This window comes from Neovison vison, chromosome 5, assembly GCF_020171115.1.
Source record: "Neovison vison isolate M4711 chromosome 5, ASM_NN_V1, whole genome shotgun sequence".
NCBI lineage: Eukaryota > Metazoa > Chordata > Mammalia > Carnivora > Mustelidae > Neogale > Neogale vison.
The window spans coordinates 45,448,216-45,476,176 of NC_058095.1; the positions used below are offsets into that span (position 1 = coordinate 45,448,216).

The 27,961-nt window shown below is 52.7% G+C and overlaps 3 protein-coding genes across 3 annotated transcripts; 2 read left to right on the plus strand and 1 right to left on the minus strand.

Annotated features, from left to right (window-relative positions):
- Positions 1 to 2,469: 2,469 nt before the first annotated feature.
- On the plus strand, positions 2,470 to 13,910 carry LRRC59 (leucine rich repeat containing 59). Its single transcript, XM_044248715.1, has 7 exons — positions 2,470 to 2,794; positions 4,137 to 4,196; positions 5,814 to 5,972; positions 6,127 to 6,231; positions 9,511 to 9,583; positions 11,567 to 11,740; positions 13,328 to 13,910. Exons 1-7 carry the CDS (start codon positions 2,690 to 2,692, stop codon positions 13,570 to 13,572), a joined length of 921 nt encoding a protein of 306 aa, XP_044104650.1. The 5' UTR covers positions 2,470 to 2,689; the 3' UTR covers positions 13,573 to 13,910.
- Positions 13,911 to 15,469: 1,559 nt separating this feature from the next.
- EME1 (essential meiotic structure-specific endonuclease 1) lies at positions 15,470 to 21,838 on the minus strand. The gene is made up of 8 exons (XM_044248714.1): positions 20,036 to 21,838; positions 19,821 to 19,948; positions 17,655 to 17,744; positions 17,445 to 17,566; positions 17,171 to 17,294; positions 16,839 to 16,954; positions 15,970 to 16,159; positions 15,470 to 15,738 (listed from the first exon to the last, which is right to left on the minus strand). Exons 1-8 carry the CDS (start codon positions 20,808 to 20,810, stop codon positions 15,562 to 15,564), a joined length of 1,722 nt encoding a protein of 573 aa, XP_044104649.1. The 5' UTR covers positions 20,811 to 21,838; the 3' UTR covers positions 15,470 to 15,561.
- A 295-nt stretch (positions 21,839 to 22,133) lies between these two features.
- MRPL27 (mitochondrial ribosomal protein L27) lies at positions 22,134 to 27,257 on the plus strand. Its single transcript, XM_044248716.1, has 4 exons — positions 22,134 to 22,194; positions 24,495 to 24,626; positions 25,060 to 25,127; positions 26,836 to 27,257. The coding sequence occupies exons 1-4, from the start codon at positions 22,155 to 22,157 to the stop codon at positions 27,040 to 27,042; spliced, it is 447 nt and encodes a 148-aa protein (XP_044104651.1). The 5' UTR covers positions 22,134 to 22,154; the 3' UTR covers positions 27,043 to 27,257.
- Positions 27,258 to 27,961: the final 704 nt, after the last annotated feature.

Here is a 27,961-nt window from a genome sequence, read left to right on the forward strand (position 1 = left end):
CCCGGGGTCCTGGGATCAAGCCCCAAATCGGGCTCTCTGCTTAGCAGGGAGCCTGCATCCCTCTCTCTCTGCCTGCTTCTCTGCCTACTCGTGATCTCTGTCTGTCAAATAAATAAATAAAATCTTTAAAAAAAAAAAAAAAAAAAAAGCAACAGGGGCACCTGGAAGGTTCAGTCGGTTAAGGGGGTTAAGCGTTAGACTCTTGATTTTGGCTCGGGTCAGTCATGATCTCATGGTTGTGAGATAGAGCCCCCCTCCCTCCTGCCCCCTGCCCCCACAAGATTCTCTCCCATAATCCACTCACATGAGTGCATGCTCTCTCTAAAAAAAAAAAGAGAGAAAGAGAGAGAGAGAGAACCATAAAAGTCACTGTATAGTCTCTTTTTGTACTTTATCACAATGAGATAATGGGTGCTCAAGGGCTTTAGAGATTGCCAAGTGCTAATGTATAATTATTCAATTGCCTTGTCTGGTTCCCAGAAACCTAGCACTGTGCCTTGTGCCTTGTTGTGGGTGGGTGTGGGCACAAGGATTTGTGAAATGAATAGCTCCCACCACCGACTTCACTTGGTCTTCACAGTTGCCCTCTGAGAGAAGCTTTGATGTGCCCATTTCAAAGATGAACAAACTGAGTGCCAAGTGGGTAAAGTGCTTCACTTGTTCATTCATTCTTTCATTCAGCAGGCCTTTGAATGAGAACCACCATGTCTCAGGCACTCAGACACTGGGGATACAAAGACAAAAATCTCTCCCTCACAGTCCAGAGTGGAGGACAGACACATAAAGATAAGTATAACACAAGGCAAGTTATGAATTACGGCTAATATTTATCAGGTACTTACTAAATGCCAGTCACTACAGTAAGCTCATTGTGTTTTGCTCATTCAGTCCTACCCAGACTCTACCAGCTAGGCACCCTTATTATGCACATTTCTCACCTATCCATAAATAAGCATGGTAATCGCCTAAGCTTTCTGGTAAACCAGAGGTCCTGCCTTAGGCACCACGCCCTATCAGCTCTGACAGTAAGGTAGCACATAGGACATTATCAGAGTCCCAAGGAGGGACCCCTAACTAGCTCTGGAGTTCATGGTGGTCAGGGGAGGTTTCCTGAAGGACTAAAAATTAGCTAAGAAGAGGTGCATTGGGAAGCAAGGCCATTCCAGGAGAAGAGAAAGGTGTGGAGGCGAATGCAAGAAAGACCTTAGGGTTTGAAGCCAGTGGCCAAGAAAGAATTCTTGAGACATCTTTGGTGCAAAAAGATGATTTATTAAAGCGTTGAGGACAGGACCCGTGGGCAGAAAGAGCTGCCCTGGGGTCATGAGGAGTGGCCCATCATTTACTTTCAAGTTGGGAGGGGGTTAAGGATAGCTTAAGTCCCAAAGGAATTTTGGAAGCAGGTTTCCAGGACCTTGAGGGGGCTAGCTATTGTTGGAAAAAGGTCATTTATTACTGTCTAATAAAACCTTAGTCATGAAATCCTTCAGATGTATATCGGTGGGCCATATGCTTGGGGGATGATTGCCAATGTGTATGGGGTAGAGGGGTAGAGATAAAGGAAGTTTCCAAAGGAATTTTTTATGTTGAAGCAGTCTTACAGGATCCTGGGGCCAGGGTGGAGGGCTGGGGGGGGGTGGTCAGGCTTCCTTTGCCCTTAACAAGGTATTAACATGGAGGCAGCTGAGTTTGGAGAGGAATGTCACTCTGTTTTAAGGACTTAGCAGTGGGCTGTAAGTAGTAAGGAAATTTAATAATTTTTCTTTTGCCTTTGCTTCCTACATCAGAGGCCACCTAATGGAAGTCTACACAGCATCCCAGGCAGGGAGGGGCTGGGGATCGTGAGGAGACTGCAGAAGCAGGCAGCGACCAGTCTAGAAAGGAGAGTATTCCATATTCTAGAGGTAGCCGGAAGTTTGAAAGGTTTTAAGCATAGGAAAGACTTGGTAATATTTTTAGAACGATCATCTGGGCAACGATCAGTTGGGTAGAGGTGGGTGGCAGGGAGAGAGACTCAGAGTAATCCATGCACGAGGTGATGGCGGCCTGGACAAGAGGCTGGGGCAAGGAAGAGGAGTTCAGAGAGATAAAGAGGCTGAAATTTCCGGATGATGATCATGTGGGAATTAAGTAAAGAGGACAAGGAGCAATTTTGAAAGACTTGCAGTTTTGGCTTCTAATTCAGGGGAATAGGGGTGATCTGATGAAGTCAATTTTGGATGCAACCCAGGTCTTCTGGCGCCCAGTCCCGTGCCCTTTTGCCTCTTGGCGCTGCCAGCGTCGGTAGCGAACCCTGGGCCATTGGGGAAAAAACCGAGCCTCGGCTGGGCAACGGAACTCCTAGCTTTGAACGCCACCCTTCCAAAGGCGGCGGCCACTGCAATGCGCCCTCCTAGGCACCAGATGGCGTTCCCGCACACGCCCGGGCTGCTCTGGCCCGGTCCGTATCAGTGGCCGCGGAAGGTGACGTGGACACGGAAGTGGTCGTCGTCGCGGCTGCACGGGTGGGAGTGGGGCGCGGGGCTCAGAGTGCAGCGGACGGTCGGGCGGACGACGGCGTCTCGCACCTGCGGTGGCGGAGGACGCGGGCCTTGCCGGTTGGGTGCGATTCCACTGAACCGACGAGCAGCTTCTCAGCCCATCTCCTGCCCGTTGGAGCCCCCGGAGCCGGGACCGCTCGGCCGGCGTCACCATGACCAAGGCCGGTAGCAAGGGCGGGAACCTCCGCGACAAGCTGGACGGCAACGAGCTGGACCTGAGCCTCAACGACCTGAACGAGGTCCCCGTCAAGGAGCTGGTCAGTACAGCCCTGCCAGGCCCAGGTGTCGCCCGAGACGGCGCTGGCCTCTGTGCGGGCCGCCTCCTTTCCAACGCCTCACTTTCCAGATCTTAAAACTAGGTGGAAGGAGTGGGACTTAGTTCCCGGGGAGTCCCCCTCTGCCCCCAGTTTTCTTCCTGGGATGTACACGTGTCACTTTGGCGCAGTTCCAGAAGATGAGAAGGCGCTGCCGGTTCGGTCCTGGGCTGTTTACGGGTCAGGGGTGAATCTCCCCTCCCATCTCGGGAGCTTTCACAGCGCTCAGCTCCGTGTTGGACTCAAAGTAGGCGCCCACGGAGTGCTTGCTGGCTGTTCGGAGAATGAATGAATCAATGAATGAATGACTCCTCTAGAGAAGTAGGCCTCTGGGTAGACCTGGGTGTGCCCCGGAACTTTGCATTTCTAGGAAGAGGGCCATCCCAGCTGGCTGTCCCGGCCCTGAGGCATCCTTCCTTGAAGAACGTGTAGTGTCTCTGCTTGGTTGGCTAATGCTCTTCCCAGCACAGCTTCAACTGGCTGGAATCCAGTTGCTGTTGCCCACCCCACCACCCCTCTACTCTCACACTCCCAGCCAGGAAACCGAGACCTTAGGTCCCAGGAAAATCAAACTGGTCTGTTGCCAAAGTGGAGTTAGATCACAATCCCTGCTTTTCCCATCAGGTTTCCTTCCGGCACCAGCACACTGGGGTCACTTTGGGTGACCTACGCTTTCCTGCCTTTAATGAATTACGTTTGCCTTTGGCGCTTGGCTCTGTAGTACGGAGGTTAGAACAGGTTTCCAGTCCATATTCCAGTTCCATTGCTTAAGAGCCACCTCCCTGCCCTTGGCAAGCTGGTTAACCTTTAAGCCCGTAGATTTCCTCATTAATAAAATGGTGGTAATAGTTCCCATTTTACAGGCTTGTGAGGATTAAGATTGGAGTGTAAGATCCTTGGTAGGTAGTAAATGTTGACACCGCAGCTGTTATATTATTATTACTGTTACATTATATACATATATATTTTTAAAGATTTTATTTATTTATTTGACAGACAGAGTTCACAAGTAGGCAGAGAGGCAGGCAGAGAGAGAGGAGGAAGCAGGCTCCCTGACGAGCGGAGAGCCCAATGTGGGCCTCCATCCCAGGACTCTGGGATCATGACTTGAGCCGAAAGCAGAGGCTTTAACCCACTGAGCCATTTAGGCGCCCCTATTCCATCATATTTGGGTGCTAATTTTTAAAGCCCTTCCTAATTGTGGGAATTTTCTCTGGAGAAGGCTTCATGTCACTGAACCATTCCAAGTGTTGGTCTGACATTGTGTTCTTGTTCCTTTTCCTAGGCTGCCCTCCCGAAGGCCACCGTGCTGGACCTGTCCTGCAATAAACTGACTAGTCTCCCGGTAAGACTGGCAGGCGGCTTCCTTGTAGAGCCGTGATGCTTCTTGTTTGAGGGTGTTATGTCTTTAGAGTTGTAATTTCAGGTCAGGCCTGCAGCCAAGCTGTGACTGAAGGGGAGCTTGCTGGGGTTGGGGTGGGGTGGTTTGTCTCAGCAGGAAGGGAAGCATGGTAGAGGCTTCATTCTTAGAATGAATTAGAGCAGTTGGAAGGTCAGGCCGTGAAAAACTAAAGTCAACAGAATGCTGGCTGAATCACTTAGTGGGGTCATCTTTTTTCCTCCCTTATATTATTCCTTTGAAAGATAGTTTACCCTCCCTATTGTGGAGAGGAGAGGAGAGGAGAGGCCATTCTGTAAGTTCCTCTGATTTCCAGGGAGAAAGCTGCTTATGAACAGCTTCCGTGTGTATCTTTTGATGAGGAACAGGAAAAAAGATGTGGCTTTTGGGGACTACTGTATTATTATTCTCCCAGCTCTTGAATTACTTGAGAGGCTTTTTTGTTTGACACATCCAGCCTGTGGTCAGGTCCTTTCGATTTTTCTTGCACAACTCCCAGTTCTCCTTCTCCATCATATGATTTGCGATGTCTTCAGTACACGGTCCTTTATCTGCGTAGGCCTCAGAGTGGTTCAGCCCTTTAGCCGCTCCTCGGTGTCGGCCGGTCTGTGCTTCAGAGCAGCATGCCGTCAGTGTCAGGACCGAGTTTGTTGCCGTTGTTGTCTTTGCCAGCAATCACTCTGGCCGTGTCACTCCCTGCTCGGCTCCACTGGGCTCCGCTCCGGGATCAGGTCTCAGAAGTTGGCAGTTTCTTCCTTGGGTCATTAGTCTGTTCCCCTGTCAGTATTCCCCTTGGGCCTTGCTCATTATCTCTAGCATCTTCCCGCAGCTCAGCAAGAACCGTTTCTCACTGAGAAAGCATCCAAAATCCCACTGCTTCTAGGCAGCATTTCATGTCTAGTGAAAGTATGGTGTCCAGTACCTGCCACCTGCCACCGCCGTGCATGTTGTCCGCAGTCCCCCGCCCCCCCCCCCCCCGTGCGCTTTTCAGTCCGAGTGAGTTCAGCTGTTTGTGCCTTCCTTGGCAGAGCCAATACGCTGGCAGTTACAGATCCCCAGAGAGCATGAGCAGTGCCTCTGCGCCAAGGTGGGAGCAGTACCGCAGATAGGTGCTGTGCTAGGTGCTGCAAAGAACAGAGAATGCCACTTTGTTTGATACAGTTTGTTTGATATGAGTGCCTGAGGGCGCTCCATTGTTTTAGGGAACTGGATGGTCCCCATGCGCTTTGACTGCCCCCGTGGAAGGAGAGCACAGGGTGCCATTGGGGGGCCGGAGAGGTCCCTTGTCCCTCCAAGAGCAATGTGGAGGTTGGGTTGGAGGGTGCACAGAGCATGAGGGAACACACACTTATTTTGTGCCGACTTGGTGCCAAGTCCTTGGACGGAAGCAGCTCACTGCTTCCCCTGCAAAAGTGCTGGTTGTCGGCTGCATCTCCTTGCAGGCAGAAGAGCTGGGGGCAGGTGGGGTCAGGCTTTCCACAAAGCTGCCTCCACCTCCAGGGCTCTGGCATCTCCCTCGGAGGAGTGGGCCCAGGGCTGAGGTGTTCCATGTCTGGGTCCTAGGCGGATTTCTGCGGCCTCACACACCTGGTGAAGCTGGACCTGAGCAAGAATAAACTGCAGCAGCTGCCGGCCGACTTCGGCCGTCTGGTCAACCTCCAGCACTTGGATCTCCTCAACAACAGGCTGGTGACCCTGCCTGTCAGCTTCGCTCAGCTCAAGGTAACAGTTCACAAACCAGTGTTTGGTGCCAGGCGAGGCAGAGGGCCTGGGGACGGGCAGGGCACAGCCGTGCTGCCGCCTTGGAAGTCAGAGGCTTGCTTCCGGCTCCTTCAGCTTGAGGGGCTTGAGCAGCCTCTCTGTCCTGTCTCTTCAGAGCCTGAAGTGGCTGGACCTGAAGGATAACCCCCTGGATCCTGCCCTGGCCAAAGTGGCAGGGGATTGCCTGGACGAGAAGCAGTGCAAGCAGTGTGCCAACAAGGTAAGCACGGAGCTCCCCGGGGCCTCCCCCGCTCAGTCCCCTGGGACTCGCTGCTGCCTCCTCTTGTTTCTTCCCCTCCTGGGGCACCTGTAGCTGTTCAAGGTTTCCAGCATTGAGGTCTCAGTGAAATAGGGCTGCTAGCGGCCCATCAGGTAGAGGGTCCTTTGTTTGTGTTGCTTTTACAAGTAAAGCTTCTCTGTTGCAAAACTTCCATTCTTAAGAAACCAGCACCTCAGGGCGCCTGGGTGGCTCAGTCAGTTACGCATCTGTCTTTGGCTCAGGTCATGGTCAGAGGGTCCTGGGATCAAGTCCCATATCAGGCTCCCTGCTCAATGGGGAGCCTGCTTCTGCCGCACCCCCTGCTTGTACGCTCGCATGTGTGCTTTCTCTGTCTGATAAATAAAATCTTAAAGAAACCAGGACCTTGCCTAATCCAACATCACACCATTGACAGTTCTTTAATTGGACAAGAAGATTATCTGAGTCACAGGTATTGTAGGAATTTTGATAATAAAAGTGTTGTTAATATTCGTAAGCTTATATCTGTAAGCAGACACATCCTGGGCAGATCTGACATTTGATTTCAGTCAAGTTGTCTGATGTAGGAGGAACTAAAGGCAGCATGGAAGACAGGCATCGCCAACAGGCCTGAAGATGCCTCGCACTTTTTTTTTTTAAAATTTTTATTTTTAGCAAGAGACTGCGTATGAGAGGGAAGGCGCAGAGGCCGAGGGAGAGGATCCCAAGCAGGCTCCACTCTTAGTGCGGAGTCCGATGCGGAGCTCAGTCTCATAACCCTGAGATTGCTACCTGAGCCGAAATCAAGAGTCAGACGCTTAACCAATTGAGTCCCCCAGGCACCCCACGCCTTGCACTGCATCTCTCTTAACACCAGCCACGGTCACTTTTTCCCTCCAGCCTTAGAACAGCTGAGCGCCAGATGGCTTACTTGGCCTTGTCTGGGAGGCATGAGGAACAGAAAGGACTCGAAATGCTTCAACGTTAAATGCTAGAATTAAGGGAAGTGGATTGGGGGCACGGTGGGTCTCTAGGCGAATCCCAGGAATAACGGCATTTCTTTCCTTACTGTTAGTTCAGGGCTTCTTAGTCTCATCTTGTGTCCCACCCATTGTCACAGGAGACCAGGTACAAGGTCAGTGTGGCCTGATAGCCCTTGGTGGAGAACAGTAGAAGTGATCAGTGTGGCCCTGGTGCTTAGGAGTGCTGTCTGTTCTGAAGGACGGCAGGTGCTGTGACCGACCACTCCTCCTGTGTCCCGCGCGCTTTATGCCTCCCCTCCTGATACTCATCGCCTGGGAGGCACAGCTCCCTTCCGCTCCCCTGGCACACGAAACGCTCCCTATGCACACCCATTTTATTTACCTACATGTTCATTCAACTAATAGTACATTACACTGTATGAAAGTGCTGATATTCCTCAAAGATTGTTTATTTATTTATGTATTTGACAGAGACATAGCAAGAGAGGGAGCGCAAGCAGGGGGAATGAGAGAGGGAGAAGTAGGCTTCCTGCTGAGCAGGGAGCCTGATGTGGAGCTCCATCCCAGGACCCTGGGATCAAGACCCGAGCTGAAGGCAGACACCTGTGAGCCACCCAGGCGCCCCTCAAAGATCATTTTTATTGAGCACCAAGATGTTTAGTGTTAGCATATAGCTTCCAGAGCGAGCCCGCTACTGCCTTGTGGGTATGGTCTCTGAAGCCGTGCTCCCTGGCACCACGGCCCAGCACAGACTCTGGTGTGTGGCACACTGTTAGGCGTCATAGCAGAGTGGCTTGGGCCAGCCGGAATGAGGTCACTTGTCCCCAGGAGTTAGCTTAGACTTCCCCAGCTCTATCCTTGTGTGGGTGCACGGGGCAGCTGTAGTAAGTGATAAGCTTGGAGCAGAATACAGCACCTTTTAAAAATAATTTGTTAGCTGGATGGTATTTATCAAGTGCTTATTGTATGCCGTGGACTGGTATAGACGGATGGTGTCTGCCCTTTGGGGCTCATGGTCCACACTAGAGGCATTGCTCCCATTCCTGAGCTGTCATAGAACTCCTGATGTATGGGAGCCCGGGTGAAAAGAGACGTCTCTCAAACCTCTCTGCTCTTTATTTAGCCACTGGTATACCCCTTAAAACTACCAGAATGGTTGGTGTTTATTTAGTATTTGGAGTTCAGAGTGAGACGGTGACTTTGAACTTGGGTTGCCTGCCGCCATCAGGCTTGACCTTCGACAGATCTGCACTCCTTGTTGAGTGGCCATTGTTTAGTGAGCTTGATTCCCTTCCGAGAGGTTGCAGCAGGTTCAAGGCCTGGGACAGGGTTCCTCGTGGCTTCAAAGCAGGCTCTTGCAGGAAGCCTGAGAGGGGAAGTCACTTGCTAAGGTCACACGGTTAGGAAGTGGTAGAGTCAGGATTGCGCTGGGCTCTAAGCTTGCACTGTCCTCTACATCCAAGGGATATTAGCTTCTAAAGATACAAACAAACCTAAAAAATAAAGTCTTTTCACCTCTTCTTCTACCCATGGCTGTAATGAGAATTTCTGGGGCCGTCGGAGTCAGAAGCCACCCATGATTGAGTGGACGAGGACTGGGCACTAGGGCTTTGTCTGCTAAGTGGGCTGCATGGTGCTTCCCTTCCTCCTAGAGGCTTCCTTGCTCTGTGTGCTAACATGAGTGGGACAGGCTCTGGCCCAGGAGCTCAGAAGACCTGTATTCTAAGCTGTGCTACTTTGAAGCCATGTAACGTGGACAGATCATCCCTACCACCACCCCCCTGCCCGCCTTGGTTTTTTGCCTCTTGAAATGGGGAGCCAAGCAATCGTTCATCAAACATAGTATTGAGTGTCTAGCCGGCAGAGGGGACAGCAGTCACCCTCAAGACCCCAGTGTTGAGACCAGGAGAGGGAAGACGCCTCTCTAGATAGGGAGGCGGGGAGCTTGCATAAGGGAGCCAGGGTGGGAAGCTCGGCAGCAGAGCTGCTGGAGGTTGACGGGATACCACATGTGTGACAGTAACTACAGAGCAGGACCCTTGATATACTCCAGTTGGCATCTGCTCACAGCTTTAGTGGCCTGGGCTCGAATGACCCATTTGCAACTAAGGCTGGCGGTGTAAGTCGGGAGACAGGGACGGGATTGCCTTCCTTCACTCTGCGTTGCCTGGGGCTGTGCCAGCCTGAAAAGAGTAGGGGGCCCCTTGGAACCTCTGAAGCGGACGTGTGCTCTGTGGTTTCCCTGGCTCCTAGCACTTTACCTCTCTCCCTCCTGCAGGTGTTACAGCACATGAAGGCTGTCCAAGCTGATCAGGAGCGAGAGAGGCAGCGGCGGCTGGAAGTAGAACGAGGTACGTGCCATCCCCCCTTCAGCTGTCTTCCCGACCTGCAGCTGCTGACTCCCCTGTAGCGGGGATTGGGGTCCCTGGAAGCGGCAGCAGAGCAGCAGGGGACCATGTGGCAGTGGACGATGTCCTCTCTGTCCGACAGGTCTGTCTCCAGCCTGGCTCGCTCACTGAGCTCCAGAGCCCTCCAGCCTGCTAGGAGGGTTAAGAGGCATCAGAGGTTAAATAATGTCAAGACAGTCTCCTTCAAGCCCTCCCCAGAGCTCCCCTCTAGTAGGCAGTCCCCATTCCTGTACCTGCTCAAGCCTGAAACTGGAAAGAAAGATGGCCAGGATTCCTTTGTTCAGTTACTCTAGTATCCAGTCTGTTAGCAAGTCCTGGTGTGATGCTCCCTCCCTGCCAGGCCGCCCCAGGACTCAGCCCCCCTGCTGTAGCCAGTCCTGCTGCTTCCCAGCTCCGTGGCCTTTTGGCACCCACATGCCCCCTCTGCCCGGCAGCCACAGCGATCTTTCTAAAGCAAGTCAATCATGCTGCTCTTTGCCTACAGCATTCTGATGGCTTCTGCTGGAACTTAGGATGACATTCAGACATCATCCCAGGGCCAACAAGGCTCACCGTGGCCCCAGCCTGCTTGCTTCTCCCGCTCCGTCCCACACCCCAGGGACAGAGTGCTGGTAGCCCCAGCCACACGAGCCCCTGCCGTTGCTGGAGCACACCGAGGCTGCGCTCACTTCAGGGGCTGGGCTGGGTTGCTCTTCCCTCAGCTCCTCACACAGCTGGGTTTGTGTGCTTCCTCAGGTCTGCTCACAGGTTCCCTTAGCTTTGCTGTAACCCCCTCAGAAGCACTCAGACTTGGGCTTCCATCCCGCCTGTCTCTCCCTCACAATCTCTGTTACTCTCTCTCTGGCACACATCATGTACGGTTTGTTCACTTGTCTCCATCTCTAGGAAGCTTTAGGCGCTGGAACCTGACACTGTATCCCGAGTAAGGCTTGGTGGGCAGCGGGCGCTTGTTGCTGGAGGACTCCCAGGGTTGGGGAGGGACAGGTGTAGTCCTGGTTCTAGGCGAAGCCTGAGATGGAGCCCGAGTGACACCGGGCCCTTTTACATGTATGGTCCCATGATGCCATGTTTCCTTGGGCCACGGCTGCTTGACTTCCTGCCACCATGTGCTCTCTCCAGGCTGGGTGTAAGTGCCTTTGGCATTCTCAGTGCCCAGCTGGAACTTGGAGCTTCTTTGTACGTGGAAAACCAGTGGAAAGCTCCAGTACTTAGCGTACTGCTCTTCAGCCACATTATGGGTCAGATAGGCTTTTAAGCTGTTAAGGGACTTTTAACTCCCTAATTTGTGGCATTCTGGCTTTGGAAAAATGTGCTTCATGCTTCCAAATAACTCATTGGGAAGTGCATTTTTAGAAGCCGGTGATTTCTGAGTTGGGTACTGGATGAGAATGCACTTGAACCATGAAGTAAATCAGAAGGCGCCACAGACTCCTGAGGTGAGGTCTGGAGTTTACCCTCTGACAAATTGTTAGTCTTGCTTTCTTAGCAAAACACTTCCATCTTCTCTCACGGTGAACTTGAGCACTCACTTTCTCTTCTTCCTTGGCCTTCCCATGCCACGTTCCTTTTTGAGGCTGGGAGGATAGGAATCCCATAGAACCCACACCCCGGTGTCTCTTCTCCTGACAGCTGAGTTGTAGAAGGCTGTCACTCGTGTGCTTTCTGAACCCTCCAGCTCGTCACCCATGCCGCTTGTTAACGTCTCCCTAATCTCTCTGCTGCTCGGGGCTTGGACCCCTTTAATCCATTCAGTAAACCCTGAGAGTGGCTTCCCCGAGAGTAGAGAGACTGCCTTTTCCCCTTAATATAGCTTAAGTGACCTGCGGCCTAAGGGAAGGGAGGCTGAACCCCAGCTTTTAGTTCCTCGGGAAAGCATTCTTGCAGGTTTATGGGCGAGTAGTCATTTCGGGGTGCATTTTCCGGTAGAGGCCGAGAAGAAGCGGGAGGCCAAGCAGCGGGCTAAGGAGGCTCAGGAGCGGGAGCTGCGGAAGCGGGAGAAGGCGGAAGAGAAGGAGCGCCGGAGGAAGGAGTACGACGCCCTCAAGGCAGCCAAGCGGGAGCAGGAGAAGAAGCCCAAGAAGGAGACGAATCAGGCCCCGAGTACGTGTTCGCAGTCACAGGGCTCCTGCTGGGGTGCAGTGAGGGCAGAGGAGTGAGTGTGTGAAGCAGCCTTTGTGGTCAGATCGAGCAGACTCTGAGGCCCGGGGAAGCTTGGAGGGTTTGGTGGCTGGGCGTGGGGGGTCGTCCTGGGGAGCAGGTGCTCTGCTGCCGTGTTGCCCCAGGGTGTTCAGTCAGAGGTGGCTGAGAGCCTTCCCCGAACAGGGAGCTGCCCTTCCTGTCAGGGTTAGATGCTAGAATCGCAACAAGGCGAGGACAGTGCCCTTCAAAGCCCCTCACGTCGTCTGACTCTGTGACGTGCAGGTGGCATCTTGAGTGCCAGTACCGTCCTGGGGAGGCTGGCACTGCCTCTGCTTCTCTCTCTAGGTCAGAGCAGAGCGCTCGCTCTCTTTCTGCTTGAACACCAGCGGAATCCTTTGGCTGTGTTCAGGGAGCCGTGTAGTATAAAAAACATGCTAACGTTTTGCCTGAATGTGTCCAGTTGAGTTGGTGAGGTGATAACGGCTCTGTGTGCAGCAGGGGGTTGCATACCCTCTTGGTCAGTGGGGGCCCGTAACGGAGAGGCAACTGAGGGCGGAAGGAGCCCTGTTGGGTGGGCCAAGGCCAGGGGCACTGCTGCTTGCCCTTGCCGGCCTTGAGCAAGTTGCCTAGCCACTTTTTTGTTTCCTTGTGTAAAACGAGGATCGGACCTCCTTATAGGGCAGCCTTAAGTGAGAAAATCTATGTGACAGGATCATGCAGTTCTTGGCATGTGGGCACTCTGTCAAGATTTTTAAAGTTTGGTTTAAAACAATCTCAAAACCAATTTTTTTAAAAAAAATTAGAAATGCAATATATATATGTTCATCCCAGCGAACTAAAAAAGTTCCATATATGTCTCAGAAAATGGCAATGACCTGTAATCCCCCACACCCAGCAGCAGTCACCATTGACAGGGTGTTAGCTCACCTTCCTGGGTTGTTTTTAGGATTATTTGAGAGAGCGAGTGAGCAAGAGTGCCCACAAGCAGCAGCGGCAGAGGGAGAGACTCAAGCAGACTCCGCGCTGAGGGCGCAGCCCAATGCAAGGCTCAATCCCATGACCCCGAGATCGTGACCTGAGCAGAAACCAAGAGTCGGCCGCTTAACCGATGTGCGCCACCCTGGTGCCCCTGGGCTTTCTTTTTATGTGCCTCCTCTTCTAGAATAAGGACATGAGCAACAATAACAGATCTCCGGCCTGTTTCCCCAGATGGGCAGCACGCTACCCATGCTCAGTGCCCCCTGAAAAGCCCGTCCCCTGACCCCGAGGGTCACCCCAGGGACCGCGAGCTGCATGAGGCACCCGGAATGAGTTCTCGTTCCAAGCAAGGTCCCTGGAGAGCCACTGGGGGAGGACTTCTGCCTCAGTCTCCATGTCAGCAGTGTATGAGAACTCAGATGTTCCTGAAAGTTTCTCTTCGGGGCCTGGGAGTCTTCATTGCGGAAGAGGGGGGAGCGGGTCCGCGCAGGGAGATGAGTGTCGCTGGGTAGAATGCGCGTCTCCTCAGACTGATGGAACTTTCTATCTGCGGTGCCTCTGTCTCTGCAGAGTCCAAGTCTGGCTCTCGGCCCCGCAAGCCACCTCCCCGGAGACACGGCAGGTCCTGGGCCGTGCTGAAGCTGTTGCTGCTGCTGCTGCTGTGTGCGGCCGGTGGGCTGGTGGCCTGTCGGGTGACAGAGCTGCGGCGGCAGCCCCTCTGCGCCAGCGTGAACACCATCTACGACAATGCGCTCCGGGGGCTGCGTGGCCACGACATCCTGCAGTGGGTGCTGCAGACCGAGTCTCAGCAGTGAGCTTGTCCTCAACACCTGCTGCCTCCCAGCCTTGGAGCTTGGATTCCTATGGAATTGGGTTCTGCTGGACACAAACCTCTTTCTAGCATCAGATCTACCTGCCGTCATCCAGTGGCTGCCGATTGGTACTTGAGATCTCCTCTCTGTAGGACTTTTGTTCCTTAGTCAGGGTTCCCTGGTGGAATGAGGAGAAGTGGGAGGTGGGGACAGTTTACCTGCATGCCTAAAGGAATAGGCTTGGGGTGGGCAGAGGAAAAAAACCAGCCTTTTCTAGTTGCACAAAGCTGTGTAAAGGCAAGGCTCGTTTCTACTAAACGATCAGGTCAGCTGTCACTACATTTATAATTTTGTATGTCACAAACCCTTTCTTTCATTTCTCCCTGCGTAGCCAGGGCAGATCAGGAGGCAGTGCGATATTGGGGACGAAGGGAACACCATACTCAGCAAATCTAGCCTAAATTGGGGGGTGGGGGAGGGTATACCTATTTTCTTAAGGATCTCAGACATTTTAATGACCATACAAAATCTCAGGCTGTGAAAGGGACTTCAGGACCATCCATTCCAATAGTACCATGTGCAGACAGGGAAACTGAGGCCTTCAATGACTTGCCTTCGGTCTCCCAGCTAGTTGGAGGCAGAACTAGACTCCCATTCCAGTATCCTCTCTTTCCATCACTTTGCTTCCTTAACAACGTCCTGAGAGAAGAGAACTTGGCCCGGAACCGAGCAGTCTCGGCTGGAGTGCAGACTCTCAGGATGGTAGGCAGCTTTGTGTCCCACAAATAGGATTCTCCCAGCCAGGAGGGTCTGGGGCAGCTCCTACGGCGTCTTGCCCCGACTCCTGTGGCTTTCACAAAACGGTCTAGGCTCCTTGGCTCTGTTAGAGCATTAACTCCCTGGTTGCCAGTAAACAAGGAGGTGGACCGTCATAAAGCCATTCTATCTGTGACAGCTGTCGGTAATCGGTGTGACAAAGTCAGAGGCAGCCTGCAGACTCAAGTTTCATAGGGCTGGAGGTTTAGCGTTGTTTGGGTCCCGTTCCTCCACAACGAAGGGAAACAAATAGCACCATGGAGTTGGAAAGTAGCGCGTTTACAAACAGCTAGTGCAGAGAGGGGGAGGGCCGTCTGTTCTCCTGCTTGCCAGATGCAGCCTCTTCTTGCTCTGTGGCCTCTTTGCACAGAAGCCAGAGGAAGGGATAAGGTGTGGTCGTCTTGGTGCTCATTCACTGAAACTCCCAACTGTAGGCTGCTTGTCTCCTCCTCAGGAGAGCAAGATCCAGTCATGATGCAGAGATAGAGGGTGGAGCCCAGCTTTCAGCCTTTGTGGCTCACCTGGATGGGACAGCCACTCTTGACTATCCTCAGACTGGAAGAGTGACTTGTTCCTCCCCACCCCCCATCCCCAGACATTTCTGCTGCAGGGACCCACACCTTACTCAGAAATCACTACACATTCCTTAGTCTTCCTCCAAGCTCCAGAGCCATTGGTACAAATGCTTTATTGAAACAAAATAGATAGTATGTGAGATGAGATGAAGAGGATGGGGAGTCAGCCCAGGGATCAGACCCCCAAGCAGGGGGGCTGGGTGAGAGGGCGGCAGGGCACACCTGACTCCCTCCAGCCAGCCCACTGAGGGAAGTTCCCTCATGATCTCGAGATTTGAAGCTGAGGTTCTTGTGGATTTCTACAGTTATTAAATACGTGTCTGAGTGGTCTATCTTTGTTCCTTTGTGTTTGGAGGGCTGCTGGGGTAGGGTGACTTGTGCACAGCAATGGAGTTTCCCTGGGAGAGGGACAGTCTGTACTTGTGAAGGTGAACACAAGATCTCAGCCACCTGTGCCAAGGTGTCAGGGAGACTCTGCAGATTCTGACACTCGGGAAGAAGTCTCTTGTGAGCCCGACCCAGGCTTGTGCTTCCAGCCTCTTCCCATGGTCCTCTTCCGAGCTGGGTGAGGTGGAAATCTCCAGCTTCCCCAGGGCTGGCCTCAGTCTGCACCGTCTAAAGAGAGATCTGGCTGCAGAGCGGTCATCTGAAGGTAGACACGCCTGGATAGCTCTGGTCCAACCCGCCGGGACGTGGCAGTCACGCCTTCCCCACGGCGTACCTGTATGTCTGCGAGCAAATTCTGACATTCTTGCTCCGACAGACACCGCCTATAAGCCTGAAAGTGGCAAATGACCTCTCAATACTGTACCACCCAGAGTCACACCTGCATCAGTAAGGGGGCAACGAGCTTGGGGGTGGGGTGGGATGAGAGCCTGTCCTCTGTCCTTGAGACACTGCTCAGATTTCAGCAGGCCTGCACTGCTGACTACCGGGGCCCTCCACGGAAACTGCCTGGGGAGTCCACTAAAGCCACAGGGCGCTGGGGGTGACCACTGGAGCAGCCTACCTGGACCAGGAGCTGGGGGGAGGGATAGGCATCCACGATGGCACTGGCCATTTCCAGGCTGACTCGGTTCAGCTGCTGAATCTGTCTCCTCCACACCAGCATTAGTCCCCTGCCCGTGCGGTCCACCTTTGCTCCTCCAGACCAGTCACTCTCCAGGCAGAAGGAGAAACTAGTTTGGTCTCGAAGCTTCCTGTGAACGGCAGTTGAAGAATTGTGGAGTCACTCGTCACTCCACCTGTCCCCTTCCCTGGGAACTTAAAACACCCTCCTTCCACAGACCCTCACGAGCGCCTCTTTGTTCCCAAGTCATGCTAGTTGCTGTTTCCCTTAAAATGACATCTCGTCCTCCTCATTGAGAGAGAAGGTGCCAGAAAGGTACCAGCTTGTTTCCCATGTTGACATTGGGTTAGTGGACAAGAGGCAGTGTGTACAGGGATAGCCACTAGAGATTGGGTGTCAGGCCACCTGGGAGTCTGGTTCCACTTTTAACTTGCTAAGAGCTCAGACAAGGCAGTCTTCAGGCCTCTAGTCCCGTGGGTAGAAAGTGAGAGACTTGGACTAGACTGAGATCCCCTACTAATTCCCCTACTAATTCCGACCATGAACACTCCCAGAGCTCAGTGGGCTGAAAGTTTGTTTTATGAGAACTTAACAACATCGTGACCTGACTGGGGACGGATCCCGGTAACCTGGCTCACAGGTGACCCAGCACCAGCCTTCGGGACACAAACTTAAAGAGCAGCTGGTGCAGCGTGTTTTAAGGGGACTGGGCTTGAAGGTTCCTCACCAGCATCGCCAGCCTCACAGAGCTCAGGGGAAGAGGACACAGTGGGGCCCAGCAGGGGGCCGGAGCGTTTCATGGCACTCACTTGAAGGGCGCCTCAGCCACAGCCTTGGTAAATGCGCACGCAAAGTCGGCCAGCTCTTTCCAGGTTTGCACCAGTCGGGCCTGGGCTCGTGTGTGCAGCTGCAGATCCACCAGCGCCTACCCCCCCAAGAGCAGGACGGGTTGGAGGGGTGGAGGGAAGCTTGTCTGAGGCTCCGCCCGCACACCTGCTGAAACTGTACCCCAGCCCCTTGGCTCCCTGTTCTACCCCTTCTATCCTACTCAGTGCAGTCAGAAAGGCATGTCCAGTGGGCACTTTGCTCCTGATCTAGAGCAAATCGGGTTCAATGAGAGTAGGAGTGCTGAAGTTCTTACCTCTTCCACGTCTACTCTGGACACCACGCGCCCTGCGCTGGCCTCTGGTCGTCTCTGCTGCTTCTCCTTGGCCTGTTCCCTATCTGCCACTCCCTGCTTCCTTCTTCTTGAGGGGTTTGGAGCACTAGAACAGGGGAGGAAATTAAGAGAACAGCAGCTCCAGGCTGAGCTCGGCAGAAGGGCTTGGGGTGGGGGGGGCCCAGATCTGGGATGAGTAACATCCCCCTGGTGGAGCTGACCCTTTACATGCTAAGTCTCAAGGACCGCTTCAAACCTGAAGCATTTCTCCTGATCCACAATAACCAGGGACAGAGCTTTCCCAGCTGCCCTCGCTGTGATGTTGGTCACAAAGCTCCGCAGTGTTTCCTTCCCCTTCTCAGGTCCGCCCACACTTCCCTGCATGAAGGGCAGATGCTGCGTTAACATCCAGTCCCTAGAGGTGGCTCTCTGTCCCATGCCTGGGTGCCCACCCTGCTCTGCCCACCTGCTTGAAGTTCCGGACCATGGACACAAACGCTTCTGCCGGGAGCAGCACCAGGACCATCGGTTCCTCGACCCAGTCTTCCTGTCCATCCTGCCAAAGGACCCGGAACCCAGTACAGGAAGGCGGGTCAGCAGGTGCTCAGCACCTGTGAGAGAGACCCATGCCTTCGGGGTGAATGAATGCACCCGCATCAGCCAAGCCCGTTTTTGTATTATTCTTTTCCTTCTGGAATGAAGCCTGGTGGCAAAAAAGAATAACCCGTGATCCCGTCCCTGCCCAGTCCTCAACTGTCCAACCTTGGTGTGCCACGTCTCAGAGGCAGTGAAGAAAGGAAGTTGAAATGGGCTGAGAACTGCCAATGTTCCTGTGCACTCTGGATAGGGGAATGGGGGGGAAGGAAACTTCCAGAGGGTTTTGTGCAAAAAGGTACTTGGCCTTTGAGGGCAGAGGCTGACTAGGAGCTGAGTGACCCTTAGAGACACACAGGTTGTATGTGACAAAGACAAGAGCCACAAGGGGAGCTGCCGCCTGGGAGGGCCCGTCCTCTTCACCACCGCCACGGGGCAGCCTCCTGCGACACATGCCCACAGCGGTATGAGCGACTGGGAGCAGGGCTCGTGGGGAGGGTCTTCTCACTAGGTCCTTATAAGCAAACGCTAAGACCCATAATACAACCAAGTGTAGCCGGAGGAGCAGGGCCTCTAGTTCCCGCTCAGCCACCGATCGGCTGGGACCCTTCACACAGCTTTCAACTTCTCCAACCTGCCTCCCCGCCCGTGATGTGGGGTGAAAAGTCCCTCCGTGTGGGAGAACCGCCACGGACACGGGAGGGAGAATGTGGGAGCGCCTTGAAAGGTAACTGCAATACGAATACAAAGATTTGCTAATACCCCAAATTAAAAAGCGTCCAATTGCCCTAAGTTACTGAAAAAATTATGAGATCCAAATAAGGGGGAAAAATTTTGTTTTAAGCAGTCTCTATGCCCAACAGGGGGCCTGAATTCATGACCATGAGATCACGAGTCTCACGCTCTACTGACTGTGCCAGCCAGGTGTCCCGAGAGAGGAAAAAAAATCTTAATGGTTCATCTAGAGAACCTTATAAATGAGGGGTGGAGTATTTTGGATTCGTAGATAAGAGGAATGGAAGCCAAAGGAGCTGCAGAAACCTCAGGGCCAAGGAAAGAACATTTGCTGTGTGCCTACTATGCGCTCCGGAATTGGCTACCTCAGTCCCCTGACATGGCGCATCCACAGGGATGCAACAGTGTCCTCATACACGTAAGGCACAAAGAGATGAAATAATCTGCCCAGGGTCATAGCCATAAAGCTGTGGGGCCTGAGATTCAAGCACAAGCCCGCCATGCCAGTTAGAACCAGGAATCCTACGCAGAGTATCTTCCTTCTGCCCCGCGCATCCGCTCTCCCTCTTCCCACTCCTCTCTCTGCAGGAGACCACATCACCAGGTCCTCCGGTGCAAATGGCCAAGTGGGAACGGTGGGTGGGAAACCCAACAGGTGACTGGAGGGAGGGAGGGAAAGCGGGAGGGGGGAGTGAGGTCGTTTCCCTAGCTCCGTCGAAATGGGTCACTTAGGGTTTGCTATGTTCCTCTATAGGAGGTCAAGCTTCTCTCAAGGGGGTCCTCTCTACATTTCTTTCTCCTTTTGGATTCTGGTAACCACTTCCTCCCCTCATCCCGCCAGGCCTAAGCATGGTAACAAACATGCTAGTGGTCCTCTACCAGGGCCGATTTTTCCCCACAAGGGCGTTTGGCAACTTCTAGACATTCTGGAGTGTCAGGACTAGGAGGGTGCCACCGGCATCGAGTGGGCTGAGGCCAGGGAGGCTGCTCGACATTCTCCACCACACAGAACAGCCCTCGCAACAGAGAATTATCCGATCTGAAATGCCGACTGTATCTGAGGTGGAGAACCCCTGAGCTGGTGTTGTCATTACCGTGAGAAGCCATGTCGTCCCTTGTAGTTGCCCTGTAACCTGCCCACGCTTTAGGACACTGTTCCTTTCTAACATCTTCCTCAAATTATCCTAAGTTGAGTGTGCTAGTTGTTTTCCTGCTGGGACCCTGACTAACATTCTTTAGAATGAAAGGGCATTTATCAGGGAGCTCAAAGGGGGAGGAGAGACATCAGCCCGAAACCTACTACCTCAGCTGGCGCAGCCCTTCTCCTCCAGGTGATGCTGCAGGGCACGGCCTGGGCCTCGATCACACAGCGGCACTCCATGGACTGCAGCGCCCCGAGGAGCTGGCCTCCCCCTTCCATCTGCAAAAGCACTGCAACAAATGACGGGAGGGGGCAGTCAGGGGTTGGCCCAGAAAGTGGAGACCCCAGCACGGGATGAAGACAGATGCTAAGAGGACCTGGATCCAGCAGCACGACCACATGCTTTAGGCATTCCTCGGGCCTCTGAGCTTTCAGCCTGTTAGCCACGGCTGCCTTCTTGGTCCTCTCCTGTTGTCCCAGGGCGCGTTCCTTCGGGCTTGCTCGTCTCCGTGGCTGGCGTCCCTGCGAGCTGCTCCTGTGGACCTCCTGGCTAAGCTTGGTTCTCTTCTGAAGTGGGGGGACCTCAGCATTTGTCCAGCTGTTGTTCTGGATAGGGCAAGTAGCTTTGAAGGCTGGAAGCTGGTGGCATGGATTGTCTCCCGCAGGGTCCTTGTTATTTGATGCACATCTCTCTGAGGTGTCACGGAGGGGAATATCAGGGACCTCTGGAAAGGGTTCTTTTTTCCAGTCACAGGATCCTCCTTCACTATTTTGATGATCCCATACACTTTTAACTGGGGAGCTAGAGTCCTCAGGGCTCAGTGGCTTGCGGGTCAAAAACTTACATGCAAGCCTCTCGGCCAGGGGAATTAATTCTACCTCATCCTCACTTCCACTGCTTAGCACCCTCACTGGCTCTGTTTGTGTGACGGATTCAGCTGTGTCTGGGGTAGGTGGTACATCTTTCAACCTTGGTGATGGAGGACAGGAGGCCTCAGAATCCGAGGTGTGAACCACAACAATCTTCTCCTCCCTCTGAGACTGCCTCCTCGTTGTTGAAGACGGTTCCTTCTTCAGGAAGGCAAATGTTGGCAACTCTTCAGAGTCGCTCTCACTGGAATCCAGTGAGAGTGATGACCTCTTTAGAGCCATCAATGCGTGCTGTCAAATTAATTCCCTAAAAGGAAAAGAGAGGAGACACAGACTGTGGCACTGAACTCAGCCCATTAGATGTGTTCTGTGGCCAAATTTTATGGAAATACATACAATATAGAAACAGAAAAACAGGTTATGGTCCCAACACATGCACTCTGGAACTCAGTTGTCTGCAGTCTAACAGGACTCCTCAAATCCCTTCCAGGTCAAGGTGACCTAGAATCAAAGTGGAGATTACTACTGGAAAATGTTAATGCAGTAGTAACAAGACTCAACATCACCCCCTTATTAACATGCACATGTTAAATCCTCCTTTCTTTAAAAATTGAGATGTAACTCACATGCCGTGAACTTCTCTTTCAAGTGTACAGTTCAGTAGTTTTTAGTCCATTCACAAACCTGTGCATCACTGTCTAATTCCGGAATAGTCTCAGCACCCCAAAAAGAAATCCCATAGCCATTAAGCCGTGTTGTTCACTTCTCCCTCCCCCAGTTCCTGATAACCACAGATCAACTACTGTTTTTTTGTGGATTTACCTGTTCTGGATATTTAGTACAAACAGAATCATACAGCGTGTGGTCCTTTGTGACTGCCTCCTTTCACTTAGCATGTTTCTCATTGCTCGTTTATGTTGTGGCGTGTGTCAGTACTCCGTGGTTTTTTACGGCTGAATAACATTCCACCGCACAGATAGGCTGCCATTTGTTTCTCCGTTCAGCACTGCCATGAACATTCATGTCCAGGTTTTTGTGGGGATAGGTTTTCAATTCTCTTGCATGTATACCTGGAAGTCCAACTGCTGGGTCGTGTACAAGAACTGCTCTTCGAAAAAACGCTCACAAACACTGTAGGTGTGACCCCGGATGGGCCATGTAACCTCCCTGAACCTCGCTTTCCAATTTAGTAAAACAGGGATGATAACAACACCTATTTCATAAGATTGTTTGAAATAACTGAAATCGTGCATCTACAGCGCTTAGCACAGCACGGAGCCCACAGTAAGCACTCGGTAAAGGACGCTGCCAGTCTGGAAGGACCTCCCTGTACCTCGCCGGAGTCCCGCAAAACGAGGTTGCCTGCCGGACGAGCCCGGCGCGTCCACACCGCGCGGCGGAGCCCCAGACGCCCTGATCACCTGCGGGGCGGTGCTCAGAAGCCCTGCCCAACCCGCCGCCCGCCGCCCGCCGCCCGCCGCCCCCCGCCCGCCGCCCGCCGCCCCCCGCCCCAACTCTCACCTGCGACTCTACGCGCCACTCTTTCAACTGCAGCGCAAGCCCCGGAAGCAGATCGCCCGGTACCGGAAGCAGATTTCCGAGGCCGGAAGCGAGTGTCCGGCAAACATGGCGTCGGCGGCGCTGGCGCTAAGGACGCGGGCGGCTGGTAACGGAAGGCTGTGGTTGTTGCGGGGCGAGGGGTGCGGGCGGAACGGAGACCCTGCAGGGAGGCCGTTCCCTGTGGAGGCCCCTGGGCGCGGAGCCGGGAGAGCGCCGGTGGGGGGTTGCCCACGAGCTTTGAGGGACAGCTGTCACTGGCCACGTGACACATCTCGGGTTGGGGCGGGGGGCCCGGCCCTGGGTGGTCGCGCGAGGAGCATGTGTCCGTCCTTTGCCCCGTGCGCAAGTGCTGCTTCCCTAGCGTTTGGTGACGTGGGCACGCCGCTTCCACGCCGTGGATTCCCTTCATCCGTAAATACTGGCACACTAGAGCTCAGAAAGTTATTTACCCGCTGGTTCAACAGATTGAAGTCTCTTTGCCAGAACAGTGAGGTTAGGTGTTGGGGATCTCAGCAGAAATGAAGAGAGTCTCTATTTCCCGGACCAGTTCTGTCTAGTGGATAAGCCAAATAACTACGCACATAAACTGGTTGTAAATCGTGACGAGTGCTTTTAAAGAAAGCAAAAGCGTGTGTGTGTTGTGTCTTTCGGGGGGTTGGTGGTCAGGGGAGCCTTTTGACGAGGTCATATCTAAGACAAGACCTTAAGGATGACAGGAGGCCTAATCCTGTAACAGAATGAGGGGCAAGAGAGTGACATAAGCCAGTTTTACATGTTGAGAAGCAAACCATTGCTCTTATGTGAATTTAAAAGGGGGTAGGGGTGGAAATGAGGGAAACGAATGGGAAGCTGTAGTAGCCCTCATGAGACACGATTTAGCCAAGATGCTAGTGTCAGTGAAGTTGGGGGAAATGGGTGGTTTTAGGATCTGTTTTGGAGATAGAACCCAGAGTTTGCTCCTGAGCTGGATATGTGAGATGAGCAAAGGGAAGCAAGCTGCAATCATTCCTTGATTTCTGCCTGAGCATCTGCACAGGTGGTAGCATCATTTCCTCTGAGATGGAGGGTGGGGAGTAGGCTGAAAAACAAAAGATTTGTGAAAGAGATAATGTAGATAAAAGCTCCATTCCTCAGCTTAATAAGTTAGAGGATGAACGAATGAATAGATTTAAAGGTAGGTAGATCCTGGTGCTAGGCATTTAGCATGTCTTTCTAAGTATTTATTTCTGGTCCTTTATGCCAGCTACTCTCTGTCATTAAAACTTCAGAAACCTGGTTTCAGGAAGTCTGAACCTGTAGGCTCCAGAGACTTAAAAGGCTTCTCTAAAGATTTTGGTATAGTCCTGATTAACCATGGCTGAGTCTGGAGAGCTGAAAGCAAGGACTGCCAGCCCTATGCTTGTCATATAGCAAGGGGCTTCCATCTTGGTTAGTATGAATTTTAGTTCACTTTCCTTTTTTGTTTTTTAAGATTTTTAATTATTTATTTATTTGACTGAGAGGTCACAAGCAGGCAGAGAGGCAGGCAGAGAAAGAGAGGGAAGCAGGCTCCCCGCCGAGCAGACAGCCTGATGCGGGGCTCGATCCCAGAACCCCAGGATCGTGACCTGAGCTAAAGGCAGAAGCTTAACCCACCGAGCCACCCAGGCGCCCCTAATTCACTCTTCTTTTAAAAAGAAATGCCATTGAGCATTTTGGAGTATGGAGAGGTCAGTTGTCAAGGGCAGGGTGTCAGTCTTCTTGGTCAGGACCCGCACTGGGTGGGCTTACTGATGAAAGAGTCCAGCCTTCTGAACTAGCTAAGAGCCTGTGGGAGCCACCCTCAGAGAAGCTGCCCTTTTTGTTTATAAGTATTTGGTGTGCAGGGGATGGGTGGATGGTCGCAAAAGTGGTGGGTGACGCCAAAGCAGGACCCTCTCTCTCTGGGTGTCCTGTTACTGGGCTCTGTGGTCCAGCCCCTCCACAGTGTCTGGACCCTTGAGGACATGTGGTGAGTGAGGCTGAAGCGGGCAGCCCTGTGGCGTCTTCTTGCTGGCTTGTATTTCTGTGGTGTTTGTTTCTCCTCAACAGGACCGAATGTGTCAGGACCCAGGGCACATGGTGTTTATTTTTTTTTCCATGAATATTTCACTACCCACTGCCTCCCCCGGCCACACACACGCTTCTCATGCAGCGCATACACCCTGGACAATACAAGGAATGATTTGTCTCCTGCTGTGGGAGAAGGCCAAGGATTTCCAGACACTCCCTGAAAACCAACACAGTCAAGTGGCATTTCTGCTTACAGATCTTCCTCACCTCCCCTGCCGCTACCCCCTGCCACCTCTCAGCTTAGCAGATGGCCCATCGAGGCAGAGAATGAGTGATTGGGAGCCTCTCTGAACAGCATTTCTGTTCTGTCTGCAGTTACAGCCCTTCTGAGCCCCGCTCCGGCCGCATCACTTGCCGTCAGATACGCATCCAAGAAGACAGGTGGCAGCTCCAAAAACTTGGGTGGAAAGTCACCAGGCAAACGCTTTGGCCTCAAGAAAATGGAGGGTGAGGGTGTGCCTTGGTTTCCATTTCCCAGCTGCACTGTCCCTTGTCCCTGGCATTACTTTCAGAACAGGGAAACCATGAACCCTCCCAGTCTTATACTCCAAGTAGCTCGCCAGAGCCCTTGGCTCCAGATTACGGATACAGAGAAGACCTAGGCGGGGAGAGGGTCCTGCAGAAGATCAGATAGGTGTGAACCTGGGCAAGAGAAGAGAGGAAACTGGCAGGGGCTTTGGGGTGGGGGGAGACTGGCAGAGGGAGATAAGGGGCTGCTTGTGTCCGAGAATGTAGCAATTGGCTTTGTCCAGGGCCATGCTTAGAGGTTGGTGTGTAGCATCTGGGCCAGAAAAGCAAGGGCCAGTATGTTTTCTTAGCAGCTTGCTCTGCTGCCCATCACCGGGGCCCACAGTCAGTGTGCTGCGGACTTCTCTTCTAGGTCACTACGTTCATGCCGGCAACATCATTGCGACTCAGCGCCACTACCGTTGGCACCCAGGCGCCCATGTGAGTTGCTCTGTGGCCCTTTCCCCTTTCTTCTTTCCCAGGACCACATCTCTCTGTAGCGTGGTGGTGATAACCAGACAGTTGTATGTATTGGGTACTTAGCAAATGCCAGGCATCATTTTGCTTTCTGGGCCTGTATTGTCTCATTTCATCCTTACCCCATCCCAGTGATTCACTAGGTATCACTAGGTATCCATTTTCGAGGTAAGATGCCAGCAACTTAGGGAGTAGGGGGCCCACAGGACAGAACCAGGGTTCGTGCTGGGGCTGCCTGACTCCCAGTCACTGTACTTTGCCTTGTGGGGCATCAGCCTGATTCTCTTGGGTCTCCTTTCTGACCCCCAGCTGTTAGAGGAGGAGATGCCTAGTGATTTGAAATACTTGTTGAATCTTGGGAAACCAACTTCAGTGTATTCCTTATGAGATGGCTGAAAGATAGCTTGAATTTAATAAAACAGAATTCAGCGTATGTGCCAGAAATTAGGTCTATATCAGGCAGGGATTTTAGTTTTCAGCAAGTTAGGATTACTTTCTGAGGTAGGAAGCTTCTTTGTTAACACAGATCTGTAATTTACTTTCTTTCTTTCTTTCTTTTTTTTTTTTTGAGATTTATTTATTAGAGTGTGCCAATGCGTGTGCAAGCAGGTGGGGTTGGGGGCAGAGGGAGAGGAAGAGCAGCAGACTCCCCACTGAGCTCCCACCTTAGCTTGGAGCCAGTCTTGGAGGCCCGATCTCACAACCCTGAGACCATGACTTGAGCCAAAAATAAGAGTGGGATGCTTAACTGACTGAGCCACCCAGGCACCCCTGTTCTATACTCTTCCCATTATCTGAAATGTTAGTTTAGTTTCCTTTGTAATGGATTAAGTCCCCCCCACCGCCCCTTTTTTGGGGCAGTTTTGGTAGGCATAGAAAGACTGAAAGTAGCCAATAAGTATGTCAGAAATGCTCACTTACACATGAATTGATTGTATTTATGTAGCTTTGTCTTTTAGAATTGGAGACACTGTGTGTGTGTGTGTTAACTCTTGGGACTGGCGAACATAATGACAGCAGTAATAAAAGCTAACGTGTTTTGAGCTAAGCAGCATTCTAAGCGCTTTATGATTAACTCACTTTATCCTCAAGGGGACCCCATAAAAGTACTCAGTACCCCATTTTGCTGATGAGAAAACCGAGACACAGTGAAGTCATGCAGCTTGCCCAGGGCACACAGTAGTTAGTAGGTAGTGGTACTGGGATTTGAACCCCACATCCTGGCTACAGAGCCAGGCACTGCGTTTTGGCAGCCATCGCTGTGATCCCTGTTTTGTTTACTATGACAACTACAGTGTTTTTTAATTTTAAGTGAGGCAAGCTCCCCGTTGGGGGGCAGGCAGCGATCAGGGGCATTTTCCTGGGCCTGGTTTGGGGATCTGTCTGGTGTGGCATCTGGCCAGATGCACAAACATGGGTCCAGAGACAAGCCTTCAGGAACCAGGTATCCACGAGGATTGGCTGTTGGAGTTTTCTTTTCCCTCTTCTGTCATAGAGTCACCAAAGAAGTAGATGTCCAGGAAGCACCAGGCAGCAGGAAAGGGAACTTGAGATAGAACTCTCTGGTCTGCCTGTTGGGCCCAGAGCCTGAAGCCTTATGAGAAGTTTGTCCCGAAGTCCTGGGGTGGACCACCCGGCCGTCGGCCCAGCTGACCTGGTCTTTGTGTTGCAGGTGGGGCTGGGGAAGAAGAAGTACCTGTATGCCCTGGAGGAGGGAGTAGTCCGCTATACGAAGGAGGTCTATGTGCCCAGTCCAAGCAACGCTGAGGCCGTGGATCTGGTCACCAGGCTGCCCAAGGGTGCTGTGCTCTATAAGACTTTTGTCCACGTAGTTCCTACCAAGCCTGAGGGCACCTTCAAACTGGTAGCTATGCTTTGAACTCCTGGTTGAGGCCATTGGACAGAGCATGGAGCCCAGGTGACCGGAGAGGGTGGCCGTGGGGGCAGTCGAGGGTTGGAACGACAGGGCCTCCTGAAGAAGTCTACTTGGTGGTGATTGCAGAAGACTCTGAAGTGGGCCGTCCGGGTGGCTCAGTGGATTAAGCCTCTGCTTTCGGCTCAGGTCATGATCTCGGGGTCCTGGGATCGAGCCCCACATCGGGCTCTCTGCTCAGCAGGGAGCCTGCTTACCCGACCTCTCTCTGCCTGCCTCTCTGCCTACTTGCGATCTCTCTCTCTCTCTCTCTGTCAAATAAATAAAATCTTTATTTAAAAAAAAAAATAACTCTGAAGTGACTGGTGGGGAAGCCTTTTGGGAGACCTGACCTGGGGCCTGAAGTGAAGTTTGCTGAGTCGTGAGTCTGTGCTGTGTGAGGACAGACCTGGCTGGAGATGCGGACATGCTTCCTGGTCCTTACCCATGTTCTGTGGTGCACACCGAGAAAAGGGGCCTCTCAGAATGAGGAAATGAGAAGAGGGGCGTGTGTTAGAGGAGGGGATTGCTTTAACACCAGCTCTCCAAGGGGAAGGAAGACAAGAGCTTGTGTTTGAGGATGTCACAGCAACCCCCCCACCCCAAGGGATCCCATGCCAGGCAGGGCCCTGGGAGGAGTGGGTGGGAGGGGCTACAGAGGAAGCAACAAGGTCATGTCCTCTCCTAGAGCTGTATTTGGAGGGAGATGGGGCTATAGCCCCCGGAATGGCAGATTCCCTCCCTGACTCCATGGGTCCGGCCTAGAGAGGCCAGGTGGACTGAGGTCCTTTCAATGAGGGGGCAGAATGGGTGACAAACAGGCTTCTTTCCGTGCACCAGGAGAGAGCCACACTCACCTCACATCCTTTTCTGGTTCTTGATTTAT